The sequence below is a fragment of the Homarus americanus genome, unplaced genomic scaffold (assembly GCF_018991925.1).
Source record: "Homarus americanus isolate GMGI-L3 unplaced genomic scaffold, GMGI_Hamer_2.0 scaffold33880, whole genome shotgun sequence".
Lineage (NCBI taxonomy): Eukaryota > Metazoa > Arthropoda > Malacostraca > Decapoda > Nephropidae > Homarus > Homarus americanus.
The window spans coordinates 3,100-15,559 of record NW_024746395.1 but is presented as its reverse complement, the minus strand read 5'-3'; the positions used below and the strand labels follow the sequence as shown (position 1 = coordinate 15,559).

Here is a 12,460-nt window from a genome sequence, read left to right as displayed (position 1 = left end):
ACATTATTAAAATATTTGTACAGAATGACGAAGACGCCGACCTATTCCACTCCCCAGCATTGAACAAAAAACTAAAAGACAATGGCTTAACGGTCCTCAGCTCACCCGAATACCGCGCAAAATGCACCCTCATATGTAGAAAAGTCATCCCTCATATCCTTGACAATCCTAACCTATTGACAGAACTCAACACACACAACACCTCCCAAATGACATATGCAGCCCGGATGGGAACTCTCCCAATGTTGAAAATCACTATAGCTACACAAACTGACGCCATCAAATTGAAATCCAACGGAATAAAATTCAGCAATAACATCATCCCCTCACATAACATTGAATTCCAACACTACATTCCAGTTCACCAATGCTACAACTGCTATCAATTTGGACATACCACCAACCGTTGCAGTAACACACTAACTTGTTCAAAATGTGCCAATCAAGGCCACTCATACAGAAACTGCACTGCCACTGTTACTAAATGCTGTAATTGTAAAGGCCCACACTCTGCCGTCAGCAACAAGTGCCAAATCAGACTCGATAACAGCACAACACCACTCCCTCCCCGCCGACCCTCACCTCCTACTGCATCCACAGCACCACCTCCTCCTCCCCACCACTCACTCCCTACTGCCACGACCCTCCCCACCCGCACTTGCTGGACCAACAACCTGACCGCCCCCCTCCCCTCCCCCGACACTGACGCAAAAATCACCACCATCATACTTCTGGCACATACCCTAAGCAACGGTAATAGATCACTTTTTCTAAAACTGGTAATTGAGGGTTTGAAGGCTAACGGCCTCCCTACCACAAACATTCCTGACTCCTTGAGAACCGGTCCCGACCTCATCTTCCCTACTACCGCCATCTGACCGTACCAACATGCCCCCCAATTTCCAGAGAATCCACTGTCTCCTCCTCCTCCTCCACTTCTGCCATGCCCACACCTGACTTATCTCACCAATCTACCATTACCTCAGCCTCCATCATGCCCCTCCCACCCTCCAGAGTAATCAGTCCAAAACCTCCCGGCCCCTCCTTCTCGACCTTGCCTACACCTGACTTCTCTCACACGACTACCATGAACTCCCGGACCACAAACACCCAGACCAAAATCAATCCTCCCCGAACACCTCAAACACCCAAAACGAAAATGGCAGCCCATCCCCCCACAGAACTAGTAGTTAAGACCCCTAGATCAAAGAGGAAGAACACCTCCCCCCTTTCTCCCTACACACCTGACAGCAAAAGAATTATACAATACACACATCCAACAAAATCTATAATCAAAGTAGATCTATTCGGCACTACCTTAAAGGAAACGGGAAACAACCCCGACACGAACCTAGCACACTCCCCTCTCCCCCCCAACTCCCCCACACACAGTCACGTAACCGCCCATCCCTCACCTACATATACCACACACAGACCACGCTCACAGTCACTCGACAATTTAGATCTCATCCCTGCACCCCAGAATTTCAATCTCATAAGTAACCAAGAGGAAACTAAACACATCCATACCAACATGATCACCATTATGCAATTCAACTGTAGAGCATATCATTCAAACAGACACGCCATCTCTCTCCTCCTATAAGAGCACAACCCACACATTCTCCTCAACTCAATCTACACAAGCACCAAAATCAAGCACTTCAGCTACACAAGCAGACAATCACCCCACGAACTACACGAGGGCGTTGCAATCCTCATCAGATCCTCCATCAAACACTTCATGGCTGCCAAGATCTACACTCAACACGGACAGATAATCATCTGCACAACATACTCAAGACCAAACACTTTTATTCCCTTCACAGACCTAAACTCCATCTTTAACACCACACACCTACCTGTAATACTAATGGCCGACCTCAATGCGCACCACACCGCATCCCAACACAACCGCATCGACCCCCATGCCCAACAACTACACACTCTGGTCACTCACAAAAACCTTCACCACATTGGACCTTTCTTCCCCACATTCTACGCTGCTCACGGCAAAGGCACACCAGACATCGTCATCACTAACACTCCTGCCCTCCAATTCTAACACTACATCACTACCGGCCCCCTATCAGGCTCAGACCACATACCCATCACTCTTCACCTCTCCAACAATCCCATCCTCCTCCCAACACCCACACCTCAATACCAGTATCAACACGGAGATTGGGATGCCTTCCAAACCACACTCTCTGAACAACAATACACACTCAACCTCGAACACCAACCCACTAGGATGATTGAGGAAACCTGGACACACCTCTTCAACATTATCACCGCCATAGCAGATACCCACATTCCTAAACACCGGTTCAAGAGAAAATACTCCTTCACACCCTCCATAAGAACTCAACGCCTACTTCACTGCTACAGGTCACGATTCGAACTAATAAAACTTAACCTAGCACCAGTTTACGCAGACATCTCCACACTAAGAACACACATCATCCACAGCCTCCGACAAGACCATGACGTTCACTGGGCAAAACTCGTAGAGGCTGCCCAGGAACACAGAACACATACAGTAACCCCCGAGAATTTTGGCAAAGGATCGCCAAGCTGAGAGGAACAGCAAAACCCCCCTTCGATCACCCACTAGTAAACGGCAGGAAAATCAATGGGCCAGATGACGTAGCACAAACACTAAAACAACACTGGGAACACATTTACCACCCACACCCCCCCACACAATAAAGGCACATTAAACCACATAAACAACATCACCACACAAATGCAAACACTACACGACAGAACAACTCCTGACAACACAATAGATACCTCCACACTTACACGGAACCACATCCTCACTGCTCCTTTCACTCCAGCAGAAGTCAAACAAGCACTAGACAGAATCAAAAGGAAAACACCAGGCGACAGCAATATAGGTCAAGCAATCCTTAAGCACCTGCCCCCAGAAACAGTCACAGCCATTACATACCTCTACAACACCCAACTGGCTATGGATACTTCCCAGTTTTTAAGACAGCCACAGCCGTCATGATACCAAACCAAATAAAACCCAACAGATCCTCAAACTACAGAGACCGATCAAATATACTAAAGTCTTAGGCAAAACTTTTGAAAGACTATACAACACTCGCCTCAGATACCACCTTGAAGATGAACAACTATTGTCTTACAAGCAATTCGGATTCAGGGCACACCACTCAACTCAAGACGCACTCAACATAATGACAAACTACCTTACATGAACAAAGGAGCATACAAGACAGCACTCATCACAAAAGACGTACAAAAAACCTTCGACACTGTTTGGCACGACGGACTAAAGTATAAGATATGCACCAATTTTAACCTCCCTCAAAAATCACAACAATTACTATGCAACTTCCTAACAGACAGAAAAATGGGGATAAAATTCATACCTGCCTACTCTGACCACTTCACATTGCAAGCAGGAGTCCCACAAGGATCAGTCCTGTCCCCAACACTATACATTCTTTACACAAATGACTTACCCGACCCCTTACACATCGACTCTCTGACAATACAGTACGCCGACGATGTAACCCAACTCGTCAGACACTACACAAGTCTTGACCACCTAACAGAGAAAGCACACAGGGAGCTAGAACAAGTTACACAATGGGAACTCCTATGGCGAATACAAACCAACCCTAACAAAGCACAAATCACTTATTTCGGCACCAAAAGACGAAAACCACATCACATTTACCTAAACCCCTACATCCACCACCCTACACCCATAACTGTCAAACGAACAAACACAATCCTAGGAGTCACATTTAACGCCACCCTCACCATGACACTCCACGCCAAGATGAAGTCAGCGATCACAAACAAAACACTCGGAAATATACAGAGATTCAGAACCGCATCAATCAAAACCAAAACACACCTATTCAAAGCCCTCATACGCCCACTATTGACTTATGCACCTAACACACTCCAGCTAGCAGCACCATCAAACGCCAAGAAACTTCAAGTCAAAGCACGAAGATTCATCTATAACACACACTGGTCATCCTTCACCCCAAACAGACATCTACATGAACTCAGCTCCCTCCCTCCACTCAACATCTACTGGAGACAACTAGGAGACAAGCAAATAGAATCACACCTCACTACTTACCCTCAATGGCAGGGATAATTCGACAGCATCATACTTCCACGCAGATTCAGAAACAGGAATCCCTCCATGCTAAACAGACCAAACACACCCCTCCCACCTCCCTTATATTTATAACTCCCATATCAAACCCCAACTTCCCTATAACCACACCCAACAACTTCCCCAGAAATCAAACCTAACACCTCCCCTAACCCACACCCAACCACTCCCCCTAACCTAACCCAACTAACCTAACCTTACCTGACTTACCCAACCTCTGTTAAAAAAAAACATAAAAAAAAAAAAAATTGTATATAAATAAATTTAACCCATACAACTATTCATTAGCCTGATCCTGCCCCAGCTATACAGAACAACCACCTCCCTCCTCATCCCCCTCAATCAAACCCCACGCCCCCAAACTCACACCCAAACACCACACCCGAGTAAAACCCTACTCAAAAAAAAAAAAATTGCCAACCCACTCAACCTGCTAACACCCCCCCAAAAAAATTATCAATCCCCCCAAAAAACTATCAATCCCCCAAAAATAAAACTTAACAAACCCACATAAATCAAATCACCCTAAGAAATCCTACTATACTATAAATCAACCTAACTAACTCCAAAAGCCCCCCCTCTCCCCCCCCAAAAAAAATCCCAACAACTCACCATACCTGACCTTACTAACAATTATCCTCCTTCCCCCTCACCCCTTACTATATTGACACACACACACACACACAACAACCCCCCTTAAGCAATCCTAATTCAGCACACATCAACATACTACCTCCACCCCAACCAATCCCCAAATACAACTCCCCCCTAGAGAACTAGAAAATGCTAGTGACAGGGGGGAAGGAGGTTCAGAGGAAGAATAAAGATAGGATGGAAGTGAATTTTAGAAGGAGAGAACAGGTGCAGTGGCTAAACACCGCTTGCGTGAGGGGGTAGGCAAAATGCCCTTGAGGGTGCAACAACAACAATCAGGACGAGGCAGAGGGAGGGCGGGAGCAGGTCCGGGCAAGCAAAGGGCCAACGCAGGTGTTCTGATTGTCGTCTTAGCAGGCAGTGTTGGTAAAACGTAGGAAGAACCGCCCCGCCACGGCGGCGGCGCAAGCCGAGAAACGCAGGTGGACGGACGCACAGGCAGCACACGATCAAATCAAACAGAGAAGGTGAAAATATAGAAATTTTGCTAGTCGTAGGGTTGTTTGGAGAGAGATGAAGGTAAAGTCTTTGAGCTGTGTCAAAGAGGAACGGAGCGAGTTGGAGGAAGGGTTTTTTAATCTTTGAGCTTGAAATGTCAAAGTATTCATAGTAAGGAAGGATGAGCGTATCGTAGGAGAGTTTTTAGTAATAGCGGCAGACAGATTTGAGCTTTTTTGTCAAATTATGAACGGAGACGAGAATGAGATATAGGTTGAGTGGTTTCAGTCTAGAGTTAGGTCAATTTTATTAAGAATTGGATGTCACAGACGTTGGGTATGTTTGATTAGGTTCTGAGAGTTGTGGGTCTTTTAGCTATGTCAGAGAGAAATGGAGAGAGTTGGAGGAAGAGTTTAGAATCTTTGAGTTTGAAATGTCAAAGTATTCGTAGTGAGGAAGGATGAGTGTATCGTAGGAGAGTTGTTTAGTAATGGCAGGAGGCAGATTTGAGCTATGTCAAATTGTGAACGGAGATGAGAGTGAGATATAGGTTGTTAGGTTTCAGTCTTGAGTTAGGTCGATTTTGGTAAGGTGGCTTTGTCTGGCGGGGGGGGGATGTTGTGTTTGGAGATTGGTTGAGGGAGGGGGGGAGTTTGTGTTTGGGGATTGATGGGGGTGGCGGTTGTATGTTAATTTAAGGTGAATTAAAATTGCTTAAGGGGGGTTGTTGTGTGAGTGTGTATGTGTTTGCATGTAAATGTAAGGGGAGAGAGGGAGGGTTAGGATAATGTTATAAGGTCAGGTATGGTTCGGTTGTCGGGAGGAGGGGGGAGGAGAGGAGAGGAGAAGGGAGGCGAAAGGGGGAAAGGGGGGCTTTGGAGGTTCTTGGGTTAATTTATGGTATGGTAGGATTTCTTAGGAATGATATGTTTTGTGTTGCTAATGAATAGTTGTATTGCGTCATATGTTTTTATTTATTTATTTATTTATTTTATTTATTTATTTATTTATTTTTATTAGGAGGGTCAAAGGGGCTTGTTAGAAAGGTCGGGTATATTAAGTTTTTATTTTGGGAGGATTGTAGGTATCGATTTCTAAGAGGGGTTGTGAGTAAGGTTGGGTGGGTTAAGTTTTTCTTTTGGGAGGATTGTAGGTTTTGATTAGTGATTGGATAGTGAGTTAGCTTTTTTTTTTTTAGGAGGATTATGAGTAAGGTTGGGTGGGTTAAGTTTTTCTTTTGGGAGGATTGTAGGTTTTGTTAGTGGTTGGCAGAGTTGGGTTAATTATTGCATTCTCTCTTTCTTGCAGGTATTGTGAGTTCTGGCCCCATTCTTGAGGGAGAGGGTTTGTGTACAGGTACATTGCACCCCTCCCCGACCTTATTGGCTAAGAGAGGCGTTCAATGTCGTCTGCAATTTGGTACCGTTTTTATTAGGTACACCTCTCCGACCTTATTGGCTAAGGGAGGTGCCCATAAAACAGTGTTGGTAACATTCTTGAGGGAGAGGGCTTGCGTAGGCACTGTGGAACTCTCACCAACCTCATTGGCTAAGGGAAACGTACATGTCATTTGAGTTAGTATGGGATGGGTAAGTTAGGTATTTGTTTTGGGAGGAGTGATAGGGTGTGGTTAGTTAATGGTAGAATGGTTATTTTTTATTTTGTGTGGGATTGCTAGTAACGGCTGGGTATGTTAGGTTTTTGTTTTGGGAGGAGTGATAGGGTGTGGTTAGTTAATGGTAGAATGGTTATTTTTTTATTTTGTGTGGAATTGCTAGTAATGGCTGGGTACGTTAGGTTTTTATTTTGGGGGGATTGTTAGGGGGAGTGTTAGTGCAGGTTGAGTGGTTTAGTTATTTATTAATTTATTTATTTTTTATTTTTTTGTCAGAGTGGTCTTGAGTTTGAGTTGGTGGCGTGGGGTTTGGAGTGAGGGGAGAATTGGTCTTAAGTTAGGTTAGGTGGGAATCGTTGGGTGTGGGCTGAGGAGAGGTTAGGTTGATTTGGTTAGGTTGGGTGGGAATCGTTGGGTGAGGGTTAAGGAGAGGCTAGGTTTTAATTTGGGGGGAAATTGTTGGGTGTGGTTATAGGGAAGATATTAATACAAGGGAGGTGGGAGGGGAGTGTTTGGTCTGTTTAGTACTTAAAGATAGAAATTCTGAGGTGCAGGGATGAGGTCTAAATTGTCGAGTGACTGTGAGCGTGGTGGTGGTATGAGTGTTGTGTATGCAAGTGAGGGAAGGGCAGTTACGTGACTGTGTGTGGGGGAGTCGGGAGGTTGAGGGGAGTGTGCTAGGTTCGTGTCGGGGTTGATTTCTGTTTCCTTTGGGGTAGTGCCGTATAGGTTTACTTTGATTATTGATTTGGTTGGATGAGTGTATTGAATAATTTTTTTGCTGTCAGGTGTATAGGGAGAAAGGGGGGAGGTGTTCTTCCTCTTTGGTCTAGGGGTCTTGACCACTAGTTCTGTGGGGGGAAGGGCTGCCATTTTATTCTTGGGAGTCTGGGGTGTTAGGGGAGGATCGGGTTTGGTTTGGGTGTTCGTGGTCCGGGAGTTCAACGTAGTCAAGTGGGAGAAGTCGGGTGTAGGCAAGGTCGAGGTGGAGGGGCCGGTATGTTTTGGACTGATTACTTTGGGGGGTGAGGTAATGGTAGAATGGTGAGATAAGTCAGGTGTAGGCATGGCAGAAGTGGAGGGGAGGAGGGAGACAGTGGATTCTCTGGGGGGTGGGGGGGGCATGTTGGTACGGTCGGAGATGGGGGCAGTGGGGAAGATGAGGTCGGGACCGGTTCTGAAGGAGTCAGGAATGTTTATGGTAGGGAGGCCGTTAGCCTTCAAACCCTCAATTACGAGTTTTAGAAAAAGTGATCTGTTACCGTTGCTTAGGGTATGTGCCAGAAGTATGATGGTGGTGATTTTTGCGTCAGTGTCGGGGGAAGGGAGGGGGGCGGTCAGGTTGTTGGTCCAGCAAGTGCGGGTGGAGAGAGTCGTGGGAGTAGGGAGTGAGTGGTGGGGAGGAGGAGGAGGTGCAGTGTGAGGTGAGGGTCGGCGGGGAGGGAGAGGTGTTGTGCTGTTGTCGAGTCTGATTTGGCACTTGTTGCTGATGGCAGAGTGTGGGCCTTTACAATTACAGCATTTAGTACAGTGGCAGTGCAGTTTCTGTATGAGTGGCCTTGATTGGCACATTTTGAGCAGGTTAGTGAGTTACTGCAACGGTTGGTGGTATGTCCAAATTGGTAGCAGTTGTAGCATTGGTGGACTGGGATGTAGTGTTGGAATTCGATGTTATGTGAGGGGATGATGTTATTGCCGAATTTAATTCCGTTGGATTTTAATTTGATGGCGTCAGTTTGTGTAGCAGTAGTGATTTTTAACATGGGGAGAGTTCCCATCCGGGCTGCATATGTCATTTGGGAGGTGTTGTGTGTGTTGAGTTCTGTCAATAGGTTAGGGTTGTCAAGGATATGAGGGATGACTTTTCTACATATGAGGGTGCATTTTGCGCGGTATTCGGGTGAGCTGAGGACCGTTAAGCCATTGTCTTTTAGTTTTTTGTTCAATGCTGGGGAGTGGAATTGTTCGGCGTCTTCGTCATTCTGTACAAATATTTTAATAATGTCGTCATTGGTGAAGGAACGGATTTGGAAGATCAAAGTCAGCTGGAAAATAAGTGAGGCGAGGTCCGTGCACGGTTGGATGGTACGGTCCACTTTGAGTTTAATTGAAGGCATGTTAACTGTTTGAATTGGAGAGTTATGGAGATCTCCCCTAACAAATTGTCCCTAATTTCCTGCGCCCCTCACGTAGGGGAGGCCCTGCACTATCACAGAGGTCCCCAGGCGAATCGGCAGGCTGTGCTGACCCCCCGTCCTTCACACAAACACGCACTAGCGAGGTGTGGGGACAGAGGGCGTTTCCAGACGAATACTCCCCTGTACGTCAACTGACAGGGGAATAGGTCCTTTCACGGCACGGAAGATAAAGGTTAGAGTGGTAGAAAAAGGTCTGAAAACTTACTGCTGACTCTTTCTTCACACCAAGCCCCTCAGCAGCATTCGGGGTTCCTAAGGGAGGTCCGATACTGTAGGAGAGGCTCAATGTGTCGATTGAATCAACAGAATTGTCAGTTGGAGAATGGAGTCAGGTGCTTGTGATTTCCAAGGTTGGTGGGAAGGTGGGAGAGGTCCCAGAACTAGCGAATCAGCTATGTCCGTTTGATCTCCGGCTTCCCCGTCGCTCTGCGTGTCTGCTCTCTGTGGTGGTCCTGGCTCCAATGATGCGTGCAGATACGATACGAAGTCATTAGTTAAGAGGTGAAAGAAGATTATTAGGAATTGAAGAAAAAGTGGTGAAACTGAAATACAGTAGGAGTAGAAAGAATCTGGGCTCAACCAGATCGCTTCATCTTTCTTATTGGTGTTTTGTCTTTGTTCTGCTCCCTTGGGTCGTCAGACCTTTGTATTAATATTGGTTTATTTATATAATGCTGCTTATTATATTTTTATTTTGTTATTGTTGGAGTTAGTGAGCCCGCCCAGGTCCTTGTGTAACTGGGAGGGTAGTCACATTTTTTTTTTTCTAAGGTGTTAGTTAAGTGTTAGTTGTGTTAGTCTAAAGGTACACTGTATGGAGAGGCCTGCCAGGTTCTTAGTGGAGCTGGTAGGTCACTCTCATCTTTTATTCTCTCTATTAATGTTTTATGTGTATATGTATATTGGGGCAGGAGGTGGTTCAATTACTTCTTCCTGGCTGATGTAGCTGGGAGGGTAATCACATTATTATTGTTATTAATTTTATTATTATATATGGAGTTAGTGAGGCCGCAGGTCCTTGTGTAGCTGGGAGGGTAGTCTATTTTTTTTTTTTTTTTTTTTTTTTTTTTTACTGAAGATGTTAGTTAAATGTTAAATGTTAGTTATGTTAGTCTAAAGGTACACTGTATGGAGAGGCCTGCCAGGTTCTTAGTGGAGCTGGTAGGTCACTCTCATCTTTTATTCTCTCTATTAATGTTTTATGTGTATATTGGGGCAGGAGATGGTTCAATTACTTTCTTCCTGGCTGATTTAAACCAACTGTGTTCTTGGAATTCTTCGTTGTCTATATTATTTATCCAATTTTGATATGTTTCTGTGTTAAGTTCAGTCACTTTTTTCCAAATATTTGCAGCTTTGTTGTGTATATCTACATTGATTGCTAAGAGGTTTGCTCTCTTGTGTAGCTGTTCATTATTGATGTGGTCTGTATATTTTATGTTATATATAAATCTGAGGGCTATATTTTGTACTGTTTGTAACCTTTTAATGCACGTTTTACTAAGGGTGTTCAATGGGATAGTGGGTAGTCCATAATTGATTTGAACAAGGGCAATATAAATCTTTCTTTTGTTATTAATGCTAAGGTTCTTAAAGCGTTTTTTGATAATCTTATTATTCTTGCCTGTCGTTCTTTATCTTTTAAGTATGTTATATATCCTCTTTTGTTAGTTTAATCCAGCATCCTATCCCCCAGACAAAGCCTTACATAAATACTACAAATCTCTAGAACCAAATCAAACATACCCAACCTCTGTGACATCCACTCTCATAAAATCGACCTAACTCAAGATTGAAACCAACCAACCTATAACTCATTCTCATCTCCGTTCATAATTTGGCAAAAAAGCTCAAATCTGTCTCCTGCTATTACTAAAACTCTCCTACGATTCGCTCATCCGTCCTTACTACGAATACTTTGACATTTCAAGGTCAAAGATTCAAAACTCTTCCTCCAACTCGCTCCGTTCCTCTTTGACATAGCTCAAAGACTTTACCTTCTTCTTTCTCCAAACAACCCTACGACTAGCTTCATTTTCATTTTCACCTTCCCTGTTACTTACCGTGTGTGCCTGTGCGTCCGTCCACCTGCGCTTCTCTGCTTGTGCCGCCGCCGTGGCGGGGCGCCAACTTCCTCCACTTTGCCAACACTGCTGGAGCTAAGACGACAACCGGAGCACCCGCGTTGGCCCTTTGCCTGCCCGATCCTGCTCCCGCCCCACCTCTGCCTCGACCTGATTGAGATTGTTACACCATCCGGGCACATTGCCTACCCCCTCACGCAAGCGGTGTTTAGCCACTGCACCTATTCTCTCCTTCTAAAATTCACTTTAATCCTCCCTTTATCCTTCCCCTGAACCTCTTTCCCCCTGTCACTAGCTTTTATTCATTCATTCATTTGGGATGTGATGTAATTTTAAGTTAAAATTAGAATAAGAGTCAGAGAGTAGAAAGGACAACGAATGAGAGAACTTGGTGGGCGTGGTTTAAACTTGGTGATTCCTGATTGGTTAGTTTACGAGAGCTGACGTGTTTTTCACTCGCTAGCTTATAAATATGAGCGCTGATTTTTTTTTTACCATTCATCACGTTATTGCTAATCTGATCGAACCAAAACTCTAGACTCCTAGTTGTCATGTCTGGCCGCGGACAAGTAAACCGGAATAGGCCTCGCAAGACTGCCTCTCATCGTGCGGGCCTGCAGTTTCCTGTGGGTAGGATTCATCGTTACCTCAAGGCTAGCCTGTTCAAACAGCGTCTTAGTTTCCAATCGTCTGTGTACCTGGCAGCAGTACTCGAGTACCTCTGTGCCGAAATCCTTGAACTTTCGGGCAACTTGGTATTAGAAAGCAAGAAGGTTCGCATCACCCCGCGTCACATCTTGCTCGCTGTCCGCCACGACACTGAGCTTAGCCAAATGCTGGAAGATGTGACCATACCTGAGGGGGGAGTTGTGCCTCACATCCAACCCGTTCTTCTGCCCAAGAAACAATCCGCCTTCAAAGAGAAATAATTGGATGGCCACAGCAAAGTACTGCACTGTCGTCTTCCTCTGTGAAGTAAAAATGAAAAACCAGAAAAAAAAATAACATTACAAAAATAAAGACAAAATTCGAAAACTAAAACTTAAAAAAAAAGCCCCAAATGGGGCGCACACATATAAAGAGAAAAGATAGATAAATAAAATAAATTATCTATTGATGTTTCAGGTATACGTATTATTGTTCCTACGAGACATTATTTTGTTTCTTTATATTATTGGAACCAATATAATATTCATCAATAAATCAAACATCTATAAAAACAGTAAAGAGTAATATTGTTAAATTATATAAACCAATACAATTTAACTTTGAATTTGGTACTTTCAAGTATTCGGTATTT

General features: G+C 44.6%; 1 protein-coding gene across 1 annotated transcript; it reads left to right on the top strand.

The window, feature by feature from the left end:
• The first annotated feature begins 11,711 nt into the window (after positions 1 to 11,711).
• Positions 11,712 to 12,089, top strand: LOC121879233 (histone H2A, sperm-like). The gene has a single exon (XM_042385833.1). The coding sequence runs from the start codon at positions 11,712 to 11,714 to the stop codon at positions 12,087 to 12,089; it is 378 nt and encodes a 125-aa protein (XP_042241767.1).
• Positions 12,090 to 12,460: the final 371 nt, after the last annotated feature.